The sequence below is a fragment of the Bos indicus x Bos taurus genome, chromosome 23 (assembly GCF_003369695.1).
Source record: "Bos indicus x Bos taurus breed Angus x Brahman F1 hybrid chromosome 23, Bos_hybrid_MaternalHap_v2.0, whole genome shotgun sequence".
Classification (NCBI taxonomy): Eukaryota; Metazoa; Chordata; class Mammalia; order Artiodactyla; family Bovidae; genus Bos; species Bos indicus x Bos taurus.
In genome coordinates this window covers 10,131,971-10,146,431 of record NC_040098.1, presented here as the reverse complement: position 1 = coordinate 10,146,431, position 14,461 = coordinate 10,131,971, and the positions used below count along the sequence as shown (strand labels likewise).

Below are 14,461 nucleotides of genomic sequence, written 5' to 3'. Positions count from 1 at the left end.
CCATAAACGGCAGCCCACCAGGCCCCACCATCCCTGCGATTCTCCAGGCAAGAACAGTGGAGTGTGTTGCCATTTCCTTCTCCAGTGCAGGAAAGTGAAAAGTGAAAGTGAAGTCGCTCAGTCATGTCCGACTCTTAGCGACCCCATGGACTGCAGCCTACCAGGCTCCTCCGTCCATGGGATTTTCCAGGCAAGAGTACTGGAGTGGGGTGCCATTGCCTTCTCCAAGGGGAAAGGGGAAGGGGATAAATTAGGAGTTTGGGATTAGCAGATACAAACTGCTCTGTATAAAACAGATAACAAGGTCCTATTGGATTGCACATGAACTATATTCAATATCCTGTTATAAATCATGTGTATGCTTGTGTGCTAAGTCACTTCAGTCGTGTCCAACTCTTTGCAACCCCATGGACTGTAGCCTGCCAGGCTCCTCTGGCCATGGGATTTCCCAGGCAAGAGTACTGGAGTGGGATGCCGTGCCTTCCTCCAGGGGATCTTCCTGACCCAGGGATCGAACCCATGTGTCTTACATCTCTTGCATTGGCAGGCAGGTTCTTTACCACTAGCACCATCTGGGAAGCCCAAATAATGGAGAAGAATATGAAAAAGAATTTTATTATATGTGTATCTGTAGTCTGAATCACTTTGCTGTACAATGAGAATTAACACAATATTGTAACACAACATTGTAAATCCAGAAAAAAAAAGTGCAGTTTACAGACGAAACACAATTGTTCCATCTGGTAAAGGAAAAATATTTAAAGGACTTCATTTTCTCAGAGCAGAGAAGGGAAGGGTGGATTTGGAGAGGATTTGAGTGGCAATAAATTGATAAATGTCACATTCCATTCCTTTGGTTACTCAGCTTCCATATATACCCTTCTGCTAAGTTGCCTCAGTCGTGTCCGACTCTGCGCAACCCCACAGACAGCAGCCCACCAGGCTCCCGCATCCCTGGGATTCTCCAGGCAAGAACACTGGAGTGGGTTGCCATTTCCTCCTTCAATGCATGAAAGTGAAAAGTGAAAGTGAAGTCACTCAGTTGTGTCCAACTCTTAGTGACCCCATGGACTGCAGCCTACCAGGCTCCTCCATCCATGGGATTTTCCAGACAAGAGTGCTGGAGTGGGGTGCCATTGCCTTCTCCATACCCTTCTACTCACATTCAAATTCCTGAAAACAATTCTGTTTTTACCTAATAAGACATAGCTATCCAGGGAGTTCCCTGGTGGTCCAGTGGTTAGGACTTCTCATTTTCACTGCCAAGGGCCCAGGTTCAATTTCTGATTGGGTAACTAAGATGCCACAAGTTGCGAGGCACGGCCAAAAAAAGAGACAAAAGACATAGCTGTGTCTCTTACAAGTTCTTATCTTTTTCCCCAAGTGAAGAAACTTACAGTCCCAATGGTGGTTATATCTATTGCTGTAGATATCTTCAGTCACTGTCCCACTGAATATTCTGTTCAGTTCAGTCACTCAGTCATGTCCAGCTGTTTGTGATCCCATGGACTGAAGTACGCCAGGCCTCCCTGTCCAACACCAACTCCCGGAGCTTGCTCAAACTCATGTCTATCGAGTAGGTGATGCCATCCAACCATCTCATCCTCTGTTGTCCCCTTCTCCTCCTGCTTTCAATCTTTCCCAGCATCAGGGTCTTTTCAAATGAGTCAGTTCTTCACATCAGGTGGCCACAGTATTGGAGCTTCAGCATCAGTTCTTCCAATGAATGTTCAGGACTGATTTCCTTTAGGATGGACTGGTTGGATCTCCTTGCAGTCCAAGGGACTCTCAAGAGTCTTCTCCAACACCACAGTTCAAAAGCATCAATTCTTTAGCACTCAGCCTTCTTTATGGTCCAGCTCTCACATCCATACATGACCACTGGAAAAACCATAGCTTTGACTAGATGGACCTTTGTTGGCAGAGTAGTGTCCCTGCTTTTTAATATGTCTAGGTTGGTCATAGTTTATCTTCCAAGGAGCAAGCGCCTTTTAATTTCATGGCTGCAGTCACCATCTGCAGTGATTTTGGAGCCCAAGAAAATAAAGTCTGTCCCTGTTTCCATTGTTTCCCCATCTCTTTGCCATGAAGTGATGGGATAAAGTGACGGGACCGGATGCTGTGATCTTCGTTTTTTAAATGTTGAGTTTTAAGCCAGCTTTTCACTCTCCTCTTTCACTTGCATCAAGAGCTCTTCAGTTCCTCTTTGCTTTCTGCCATAAGGGTGGTGTCATCTGCATATCTGAGGTTGATATTTCTCCCAGCAATCTTGATTCCAGCTTGTGCTTCATCCAGCCTGGCATTTCTCATAACGTACTCTGCATATACAGTGAAATAAGCAGGATGATGATATACAGCCTTGACGTACTCCTTTCCCAATTTGGAACCAGTCCATTGTTCCATGTCTGGTTCTAACTGTTGCTTCTTGACCTGCATACAGATTTCTCAGGAGGCAGGTCAGGTGTCTGGTATTCCCATCTCTAAGAATTTTGTGCAGTTTGTTGTGATCCACACACTCAAAGGCTTTAGTTTAGTCAATAAAGCAGAAGTAGATGTTTTTCTGGAACTCTCTTGCTTTTTCGATGATCCAGTGGCTGTTGGCAGTTTGATCTCTGGTTCCTCTGCCTTTTCTAAATCCAGCTTAAACATCTGGAAGTTCTCGGTTCATGTACTATTGAAGCCTTGCTTGGAGAATTTTGAGCATTACTTTGCTAGCAAGTGAGATGAGTGCAATTGTGCAGTAGTTGGAACATTTTTTGGCATTGCCTTTCTTTGGGATTGTAGTGAAGGCTGACCTTTTCCAGTCCTGTGGCCACTGCTGAGTTTTCCAAATTTGCTGACATATTGAGTTATTTTGGCATATTGTTATGCTGGCATATTGAGAATATTGTTACCTATAGGCTAAACTGTAAAATTTAACTTCCAACAACCTATGTATAAAATAATAATGAGGTTCCTTAAAAAACTAAAACAGAGCTACCGTATGATCCAGCAATCCCACTCCTGGGCATGTATCCAGAGAAAAGTGAAAATGAAGTCGCTCAGTCGTGTCCGACTCTGTGCAACCCCATAGACAGCAGCCCACCAGGCTCCCCCATCCCTGGGATTCTCCAAGCAAGAACACTGGAGTGGGTTGCCATTTCCTTCTCCAAATCCAGAGAAAACCATAATTCAAAAGATACATGTGCCCCAGTATTCATTGCAGCACTGCTTACTGTAGCTAAGACATGGAAGCACCCTAAATGTCCTTAGACAGATGAATGGATAGAGAAGATATGGTACATATGCACAATGGGATATTACTCAGCCATAAAAAGAATGAAGTGATGCCATTTGCAGCAATATACACACTACGGTGTGTATAATCTGGGTGTTCCCTGGTGGTCCAGAGGCTGACACCATGCTCCCAATGCAGGAGACCTGGGTTCGATTCCTGATCAGGGAACTAGGTCCCACATGCTGCATGCAGGCGGAGCTCCTCTGAGGAAGGAGGCTTGGCATACGCAAAGGCAGGATCGAGCCTCAGCGTGCAACTAAGACCTGGCACAGAAAAATAAATAAATTAATAAATGTGAAAAAGTAGATAATCTAGTAAGGACTTCCTGTAAAGCACAATAGACTACTTGATGTTCTGTAATAACCTGTATGGGAAAAGAGTCTGGAAAAGATGACTGAAATCACTTTGCTGTACCCCTGAAACTAGCATGACATTGTAAATCAATTATGCTCCAATATGAAATAAAAATTAAAACAGTCATGGGAGAGAGAAGAAAATGGTTAGCATATACAAATAAACCCATGCTTATAAGAAGCAGAGAGAAAATGTATGGTCTTTGTTTCTGTAATGGTCACAGGGCTGTGTTTGGTATCTGTGGTTTCATTTTATGATTCATTCCATATTTTCCTTGTCTTCCGGTGTTGGGGTTTTTTATCTGACAGAGTGACCCAAACCTTCATTGCCAAAGAGTCTGAGTGCTCAGGCATTTTTCTTTTGCTGTTTGTATGCTGTGGTTTCCCCTTGACCTTTATTATTGGGTATGGAAATACCAAGAAGTACCTCAGAATCTTCCAGATTCCAGACACAGTCCTTCTTGCCCCCAGTGTGCAGCAGCAGCCCAGCTTCCTCTTGGTGCTCAGGGTCAGGTATTCTAGTCCAGAGAGGAACTCCTTTTTTGCCTTGTTGGCTCAGTGATGTTGTTGTTCAGTTGCTAAGTTGCGTCCAACTCTTTGCGACCCCATGGACTGTAGCACACCAGGCTCCTCTGTCCTTCACTGTCTCCTGGAATTTGTTCAAATTCATGTCCATTGAGTTGGTGGTGCTATCTAGCCATCTCATCCTCTGCCGCCCTTTCTCCTTTTGTCTTCAGTCTTTGCCAGCATCAGAGTCTTTTCCAATGAGTCAGCTCTTTGCATCAGGTGGCCAAAGTATTGGAGCTTCCGCATCAGTCCTTCCAATGAATATTCAGGGTTGATTTCCTTTAGGATTGACTGGTTTGATCTCCTTGCAGTCCAAGGGACTCTCAAGAGTCTTCTCTAACACCACAGTTGGAAAGCATCAATTCTTCAGCGCTCAGCCTTCTTTATAGTCCAACTCTCACATCCACACATGACCACAGGAAAAACCATAGCCTTGACTAGATGGACCTTTGTCAGCAAAGTGATGTCTCTGCTTTCTAATACACTGTCTAGGGGGCTGTCTTACCTTCTAATTCTGTGGAACCAGTGCAAGCATTCCTCCCAAATCAGCAGGGCCCGAAGTTGGCAGGATGGGAAACAAAAGTTCTGCAAGTGGGTTTTTAGATTTAATAGAGAGAGCAGCCAGCCCTACTTCCACCCCTGATTCTGGGACCAAGTCTTCTCTCTTTAGGGAACAGCACTGCATAATAGTTTTGATTCAAAGCATATATTGCATCTTGCAAGACAGAACTTCTTCAGTTCAGGATATTATCTCTCAGCTAATGCTATAACTGAGTCTTCAATAAGCCATTCCACTTTTCAGTTAAGATCAGTCAACTTTCTGTGAGGGGGCATGTGGGTATGAACCCATTGCTGTACTTTCTTGGTTGTAAAATGAGTTCCTTGATCAGATGCAATGCTGTGGGGCATGCCAGAACCCAGACAGTGGATAAGGCCTTCTGTGAGATTCTGTGAGTACATGGGTTTTGGTGCCTAACAGAGGTAGAGAAGACAGCTTTATATTCAGAATGTGTTTGTTCCATTGAAGGTGAGTCTTTGCCCCCTCAGTGAAGGAAGAGGTCCAGAAAGGTCCTAAACAAATCGTCTGCTACCAGATGGCTGGCTGATCCTCCCTGGGGGAGCAGTGCCACATTATAGACTTAGTTGTTTGTGTTTTGGGGGATTTTTTTTTATTATGGTAAGCATAAACTTTTTGCCATTTTAATAATGTTAACGGTTACAATGATGTTAAGGGTTACAATTCAGTGGCATTTACAATGTTATGCATCCATCACCATTATCCATTTCCAAAATGTTTTCATCTTCGCAAACAAAATTAAACAGTAACTCCTCATATACCTCTTCCCTCAGTGCCTGGTAGCTTCTGTTTTATCTTCAGTCTCTGTGAATTTGACTGCTGTAAGTACCTCACATAAGTGGATCATACAACATTTGTCCTTATGCATATGGCAAATTTTACTTAGCATAATGTTTTCAAGGTTGGTCCTCATTGTAGCATGGATCAGAGCGTCATCTCTTTCTGTGGCTGAAAATACTCCTTTGTATGGATAATCCTACATTTTGTTAATCCATGCATCTGCTGTTGGGCGTTGGTGTTGTTTTCCCATTTTTGCTGTTGTGAATAGTGCTGCTGGGGGACATTTGTGTCCAAGGCTTTGTTTGGGCATCTCTTTTCCCGTCTTTGGGATATACGCCCAGGAGTGGAACTGCAGCGTCATGTGATGATGTTTAATTTACTGAGAAACCACTGGAGCGTTTTCCACGGTGTCTTACCATTTACATTCCCACCAGAAATTGCCTATTTCTCAACATTTTCACTGACTTTTCAGCATGTATTTTTCCTTTTTTAAAAACATTAGACATCTTCCCCTGGTGCAGCCACGTCTGACGCGGAGTCTTGTTGTGGTTTTGACTTGCATTTCCCTTGTGGCCCGTGGTGATGAGTATCTCCCTGTGCTTGGCGCTGTCTTCTGCATTGTCTTTGGAGAAATGTTTACTCAAGTCCTTTGCCCATTTTAAAATTGAGTTGTCTTTTTGTTGTTGAGTTGTAAAAGTTCCTTAAACATTCTGTATCCTTGACCCTTGTTAGATAAATGATTTGCAGATATTTTCTTCAGTTCTGTGGGTAGCTCCCCCCCTACTTTGCTTGATGTGTCCCTTGATGCACAAATGTTTTAATTTTAACGAAGCCCAATTCATCTAGTCTGTGGTAACTTCTGCTTTTGGTGTCATATCTTGTGAAATCCAAAATCGTGAAGATTTGCTCCTGTTTTCTTCTGAGAATTTCAGAACTTAAGCTCTTATGTTTAGGTCTTCTACCCAATTTGAGTTATATTTTATTTGGTGTAGGTATGGTTCAACTTAACTTTTCTGCATGTGGATATCCAGTTTTCCCCAATACCATTTGTTGAAAAGACTGTCCTTTCCCCATTGAATGGCCTCAGCATTGTTTTCAAAAACCATGTGACCATACGTCCAGGTTTTATTTCTGGGCTCTGTATTCTAGCGTGCTTTGTGTGTCTCCTTACGCCAGTATATGCTTGGTCTCTTATGGGCCACTTTCATCTGACGATAGGTGGCTGTGTGCATGTCCAGTCTGGTGCCTAGGTCGGTCAGACAACGCCTGACGGGACGCTCAGGCCACATCTTACCCATTGTCCGTGTTAAGGTGTTTGCTTTCTCCCAAGGGTCAAGAGCAAGCCAGAATGATTTCTCCAAAGGCAAATAGTTATCCCCAGAAGAGGGCATAGGTTTGCTCCCAAATCCTAGAAGTCTGTGCTGTGCTGCTCCTGTCGGTACTTGCTCAGAGGGTGTGTACAGCATCCACAACTCGCCAGGGACACTTCAGGTATCATCAAGTCTCCTGGCTCGGGCTGGGCTTGCTGCAGAGCCTAAGTTTTGCTTGGTTCCACTTGAAACTGGCAGCCTTGTGAGTGACTCTAAATGAATGTCACAGTAGCAGTCTCAAATGTGGTGTATGTTACCTTGAAAATCTACAAAGATGGACAAGTGTTTTGCCTTTTTTCATGATGGGTTGTTTGATGTGCAGCAGCTTATCTTTCATCTTGGAGTGGATGGCTTGACAGGCTCAGATCACTGAAACTCTTAAGTCACTTCCCTGAGGTCATGGGCTGCCCATTCTTACAGGGATTATCTGCCAGGCTCTAGTTTGCATGTTTTTTTGAGACATTTTAAGTACTTGCTACTTTCTGCTCATCAGGTCCACTGGACGTGTGGCCATTTGAGTTCAAACCTCACTCACTGTGCAGATTTTGTATCAGTCAGGGTCCAGTCAGGCAGAAGAAACCTCAGGGCGATTTGAACAAGGAAACGCTGCTGTGCTGTGGGAACTTGCTGGCAAGAGCACCCTGGAGCCTGGAAAGAGAGCCTCTTCCTCTTGCTGTGTCTCTTTAGCACCCTCTGCCGGCAGAACATAACACTGTGCCAGCCCGCAGAGGAAAATGAAAGGGCCCAGCGCATTTTCCCAGAGTAGGCACTGACGGGCCGATTTGGAACTGAGGCTCCGGATGCATAATTGGCATAGTTTATCATTTAAATGGACAGTGCGGAGCAGGTTTTACTTGTTCAAGATGAAGCTAAATAGTTGGGACCTTGCTGTGACGATACAGTATTCTATTCAATTATTAATAACTAACACTATTCCTCACCATCACCAGTATCTGTATATTACCGAGGCACAGATGTGAATAAGACAGTCTCTGTCCACAGGGAACTTATATATTTTTCTGTTAATAAGTTATTTTCAAGGGACTTTTAACAGTTCCTTTGCCTATTTCATTCTTTGAAGTAAAATTTAAACCTCAAAAATGCTTGCTTTGGAAAATTAAGAGTACCTCCTCAGATTTCCCTGGTGGCGCAGTGGATAGGAGTCCGCCCGCCAGTGCAGGGGACACAGGTTCAATCCCTGGTCCAGAAAGATCCCACATGGTGCAGAGCAGCTAAGCCTGTGTGCGGCAACAGAGCCCACGCTCTGCAGCCCGTGTGCTGCAACTACTGGAGCCTGTGCACCTAGCGCCTGTGCTCTGCAGCAGAAGCCACCGCAGCGGGGAGTAGCTGCCGCTTCATGCAACCAGAGAAAGCCTATGCAAAAGCAACGAAGACTCGGTGCAGCCAAAAATAAGTAAATAAAATAAAAATTTAAGAAGATTTTTAAAGAGTACTTTAGCACCATGTAATGCTGTATGTTTTATATCTGTGTACCTTGCATTTCTTTTTTACCATACCCCTTGATTTTACTTCTCTCTATCTCAATCTGTGTAGAGAATGATACACTTACTGCTGCTGTCGTTGATCCCCTAACCCTTGCACTATCACTGGTCCCTAAACAAAGATGAATAATATTCTTTAAGAAATTGACGGGCCTCACTTCTTTTTTTAAAAAAAATTTTTTTGGATTATAGTTGATTTATAATATTGTGTTAATTTCTGCTGTACAACAAAATATTCAGTTATACATATAACCACTCTTTTTTAGATTATTTTTCCAAATAGGTCATAGAGTATTGAGAAGAGTTCCCTGTGCTATAAAGTAGGTCCTTATTAGTTACTATTTTATATATAATAGTGCATATTGTCTTTTCCAGTCTCCCAATTTATACCTTTCCTCTCCCCCACTGCTTTCCACCCTGGTAACCATGAGTTTGTTTTCTACGTCTGTGGCTCTATTTCTGTTTTGTAAATAAATTCATTTGTACCATTGTTTTAGATTCCATATGTCATTTCAGTTCAGTCACTCAGTCATGTCCGACTCTTTGCGACCCCATAGACTGCAGCACACCAGGCCTCCCTGTCCATCACCAACTCCCAGAGTTTACTCAAACTTGTGTTCATGGAGTCAGTGATGCCATCCAACCATCTCATCCTCTGTCGTCCCCTTCTCCTCCCACCTTCAGTCTTTCCCAGCATCAGGATCTTTTTTAATGAGTTAGTTCTTTGCAACAGGTGGCCAAAATATTGGAGTTTAAGCTTCAGCATCAGTCCTTCCAGTGAATATTCAGGACTGATTTCCTTTAGGATGGACTGGTTGGATCTCCTTGCAGTCCAAGGGACTCTCAAGAGTCACCTCCAACACCACAGTTCAAAAGCATCATTCTTCGGCGCTCAGCTTTCTTTATAGTCCAACTCTCACAGCCATACATGACTACTGGAAAAACCATAGCCTTGACTAGATGGACCTTTATTGGCATAGTAATGTCTCCGCTTTTAAATATGCTGTCTAGGTTGGTCATAACTTTTCTTTCAAGGGGCAAGAGCCTTTTAATTCATGGCTGCAGTTACCATCTGCAGTGATTTTGGAGCCCAAGAAAATAAAGTCTGTCACTGTTTCCACTGTTTCCTCATCTATTTGCCATGAAGTGATGGGACCAGATGCCATGATCTTAGTTTTCTGAATGTTGAATTTTAAGCCAACTTTTTCACTCCTCTTTCACTTTCATCAAGAGGCTCTTTAGTTCCTCTTCGCTTTCTGCCATAAGGGTGGTGTCATCTGCATATCTGAGGTTATTGATATTTCTCCTGGCAGTCTTGATTCCAGCTTGTACTTCATCCAGCCCAGCATTTCTCATTAAGTACTCTGCATATAAGTTAAATAAGCAGGGTGACAATCTACAGCCTTGATGTACTTCTTTCCCAATTTGGAACCAGTCTGTTGTTCCATATCCGGTTCTAACTATTGCTTCTTGACCTGCATACAGATTTCTCAGGAGGCAGGTAAGGTGTCTGATATTCCCATCTCTTGAAGAATTTTCCACAGTTTGTTGTGATCCATACAGTCAAAGGCTTTAGCAGAAGTCACTAAAGCAGAAGTAGATTTTTTTTGGAACTCTCTTGCTTTTTCGATGATCTGGCAGATGTTGGCAATTTGATCTCTGGTTTCTCTGCCTTTTTCTAAATCCAGCTTGAACATCTGGAAGTTCACGGTTCATGTACTATTGAAGCCTGGCGTGGAGAATTTTGAGCATTACTTTACTAGCTTGTGAGATGAATGCAAATGTGCAGTAGCTTGAACCTTCTTTGGCATTGCTTTTCTTTGGGATCGGAATGAAAACTGACCTTTTCCAGTCCTGTGGCCACTGGTGATTTTTCCAAATTTGCAGGCATATTGAGTGTAGCACTTTCACAGCATCATCTTTTAGGATTTGAAATAGCTCAACTGGAATTCCATCATCTCCACTAGCTTTGTTCGTAGTGATGCTTCCTAAGGCCCGCTTGACTTTGCATTCCAGGATGTCTGGCTCTAGGTGAGTGATCACACCATCATGGTTATCTGGGTCATGAAGATCTTTTTTGTACAGTTCTGTGTATTCTTGACATCTCTTCTTAATATCTTCTGCTTCTGTTAGGTCCATACCATTTCTGTCCTTTATTGTGCCCATCTTTGCATGAAAAGTTCCCTTGGTATCTCTAATTTTCTTGAAGAGATCTCTAGTCTTTCCCATTCTATTGTTTTCCTCTATTTCTTTGCATTGATCACTAAGGCAGGCTTTCTTATCTCTCCTTGCTATTCTTTGGAACTCTGCATTCCAAATGGGTATATCTTTCCTTTTCTCCTTTGCCTTTCACTTCTCTTCTTTTCACAGCTATTTGTAAGCCCTCCTCAGACAACCACTTTGCCTTTTTGCATTTCTTTTTCTTGAGGGTGGTTTTGATCACTGTACAATGTCACAGACCTCCGTCCATAGTTCTTCAGGCACTCTGATCAGATCTAATCCCTTGAATCTATATGTCACTTCCACTGTATAATTGTAAGGGATTTGCTTAGGTCATACCTGAATGGTCTGGTAGTTTTCCCCACTTCCTTCAATTTAAGTCTGAACTGTGCAATATGGAGTTCATGATCTGAGCCATAGTCAGCTCCTGGTCTGGTTTTTGCTGACTGTTTAGAGCTTGTCCATCTTTGGCTGCAAAGAATATAATCAGTCTGATTTTGGTATTGACCATCTGGTGATGTCCATGTGTAGAGTCTTCTCTTGTGTTGTTGGAAGAAGGTGTTTGCTATGACGAGTGTGTTCTCTTGGCAAAACTCTATTAGCCTTTGCCCTGCTTCATTCTGTACTCCAAGGCCAAATTTGCCTGTTACTCCAGGTGTTTCTTGACTTCCTACTTTTGCATTCCAGTCCCCTATAATGAAAAGGACATCTTTTTTGGGTGTTAGTTCTAGAAGGCCTCGTAGGTCTTCATAAAACCATTCAACTTCAGCTTCTTCAGCATTACTGGTTAGGGCATAGACTTAGATTACTGTGATGTTGAATGTTTTGCCTTGGAAATGAACAGAGATCATTCTGTCATTTTTGAGATTGCATCCAAGTACTGCATTTCAAACTCTTTTGTTGACTATGATGGCTACTCCATTTCTTCTAAGGGATTCCTGCCCGCAGTAGTGGATGTGATGGTCATCTGAGTTAAATTCACCCATTCCAGTCCATTTTAGTTCACTGATTCCTAGAATGTCAACATTCACTCTTGCCATCTCCTGTTTGACCACTTCCAATTTGCCTTGATTCATGGACCTAACATTCCAGGTTCCTGTGCAATATTTTCTTTACAGCATTGGACTTTACTTCCATCACCAGTCACATCCACAACTGGGTACTGTTTTTGCTTTGGCTCCATCTCTTCATTCTTTCTGGAGTTTCCATATGTAAGTGATATCATATATTTGTCTTTCTCTGTCTGATTTCACTGAGTATGACAGTCTCTAGGTCCGTCTATGCAAACGGCATTCTTTCTTTCTTTTTTATGACTAATGTTCCATTGTATATATGTATGACGTCATCTTTATCCATCCCTGATGATGAACTTTAGGCTGTTTCCAGTAGTCCTGCTATTGTAAGTAGTGTTGCCGTGAACATTGGAGTCATGTATTATTTCAAATTGTGGTATTCTCTGGATATATGCCCAGGAATGGGAGTGCAGGGACGTATTGTAGCCCTATTTTTAGTTTTTTAAGGAACTTCCACACTGTTCTCCACATTGAATGTACCAGTTTATATGCCCACCAACCGTATATAGAGGGTTTCCTTTTCTCCACACCTTCTCCAGCTTTTATTGTTTATAGATGTTTGATGGCCATTCTGACCAGTGTGAGGTGATACCTCACTATAGTTCTGATTTGCATTTCTCTAATAATGAGTGATGTTGAGCATCTTTTCATGTGCTTTTTGTAAGGGACCTAACTTCTTGATCCTTAAAAGACATAGGCTGGGATGTCTCTGGCTGAAGGGGGATTGTCCATTAGAGAGAGTTGGGGGCTCTGAACAGAAAGCATCTCATCCTCTGACTTTCTTTCCTGGGCAGATCCTGCTGTCGCTGCTATTACCACGCCAGAACCGCCTAAGAAGTGAGATTGAAGAAGCCCTGGACATGGACCTCCTTACGCAGGAAGCAGAACACGGGGCCCTGAATGTCCCTCATCTCTCCAAGTACATTCTCAACATGATGACTCTGCTGTGTGCACCGGTTCGTGATGAGGCAGTGCAGAAACTGGAGAACATCTCAGACCCTGTTTGGTTACTGAGGTGTGAAGCTTGACCACTGGGCCGGGCACAGCTGGGCGGGACACTGACTCACAGCTGCTGTCTCTTCCCCACTGAAGACCTGACTGGACTCCTCTTTTCCGTGGTCCATTCGCTTTTCTTTTCTGAAGATGGCCTTAGATTGATTTGGCTCCCTGTGTACCATCCTACCGTAGGTCACTGGAGTATGTAATCCTTTCTTCCAAGGAACTCAGACACCCCTATGCCAGGCTTTCTTATTGCAGTTCACACAATGTGAAGATAGAGATTGGAGACGATCCCTTTTTCAGAGTTATAGAAACCAAGACCCAGAAAGTTTAAAAAAAAAAGTGAATTGTCCAGAAATAGCATCAGAAATAACATCAGATGTAATCTTACTGTTCAGAGAGATTTGTTGTCATGCTGATGTATTTCCTTCTACTGACTACTTTTTTTTTTTAAAGAGACATAGAATGGCTGGTGTGAAAAAGTCCAAAGGCTGCAACATCCAGAGACTTACTTGCTGCTAGTGCTGCCAGTCATTCACTCTGGGCCTTGGGTCCTGGGCCACAGTGCCATCTTTTGTAAATTTCAGAGGCCAGACCTAAAGCCCCTCCCACCTCTAGAATACAGTGATTTAATGATACCTTGTGTAGGTTCCCCGCCCCGCCCCCACTGGAGAAAGTAGGGAAACATCCTTTCATAGTATAAATACTCCATTTTCTCCTGTGTCAGAGGGATCTTCCAGGTTCTGGGCCTGATGAAAATGGACATGGTGAACTACACTATCCAGAGCCTTCAGCCCCAGCTGCAGGAACATTCCATCCAGTACGAACGAGCGAAATTTCAGGACCTTCTCAACAAGCAGCCCAGTATGTATATAAACTTGAGGGAGAGCGGGGGTGGGGGTGGGGAGTATGACCTTGGGTTCTGGCTTTATGATGTGGGAGGGAACTCTGCCTCTGTTTAAGAACAGAGTTTCTCGCTCAGACTAGGGGCGGCAGAAGGCTGCTGGCCCGACCAAAGCGTTTCCCTGCTGAGGGGAGGAGACCTCACCCGCGGTCCCCAGGCCGCAGGGCGGTGCTGAGGGGGCCTCCGCTCTGCGCAGGCCTCCTGGATCACACCGCACGCTGGCTGACCCGCGCGGCCGCACAGCTGTCCGCGCCACCGCCCAGCGGCCCCGACGCCGCCGACGCTGCCAGCTCGCCCTGTTCCTCCCCCGGCGAGGCGGCCAGCAGCCCGGAGCCCCTCAGCCCCACCATGGTGCTGTCCCAGGGCTTCCTGAACCTCCTCCTCTGGGACCCTGAAGACGACGAGTTCCCTGAGGTAGGAGGGGGCGCCCGGCCCTGTGGTGCGGGCGCAGGGCCTGCCCGGGGCCGCCCCCTAACGGCCCGCCCCGCCTGCCCCCCAGACCCTGCTGACGGACCGAGCGCGGCTGCAGGAGCTGGAGGCACAGCTGCGCCAGCTAACCATCCTGGCCTCCGTCTTGCTGGTTTCCAGCAGCTTCTCTGGCAGCGTCCTGTTTGGCTCACCTCAGTTTGTGGATAAGCTGAAACGTGTAACCAGAGCCCTGTTGGAGGAGTTCAAGTCCAGGTGAGCTGCAGAGGTCTGTTTTAGACCAAAGTGGGGTGAGGACACGGCGGCTGAGGCAGGATGCCTCGCGTTCCCATGAACCGCAGAAAGGCCCTGTGGACTCAGCCACAGAGATGCGGGGTGTCTTTCCTTAAGTGCTCTTGAGGCTGCTTTTTTAA

At 44.5% G+C, this 14,461-nt stretch overlaps 1 protein-coding gene across 3 annotated transcripts in view; it reads left to right on the top strand.

Annotated features, from left to right (window-relative positions):
- The window catches only part of TCP11 (t-complex 11), a 47,648-nt gene that overhangs the window by 30,450 nt on the left and 2,737 nt on the right, over positions 1-14,461 (top strand). For all 3 annotated transcript variants that reach the window (XM_027524409.1, XM_027524410.1, XM_027524411.1), the window contains 4 exons: positions 12,514-12,734; positions 13,446-13,582; positions 13,819-14,036; positions 14,122-14,303. In XM_027524409.1, the coding sequence (XP_027380210.1) occupies positions 12,514-12,734; positions 13,446-13,582; positions 13,819-14,036; positions 14,122-14,303 (758 nt within the window). The remainder of the gene's footprint in view (positions 1-12,513; positions 12,735-13,445; positions 13,583-13,818; positions 14,037-14,121; positions 14,304-14,461) is intronic.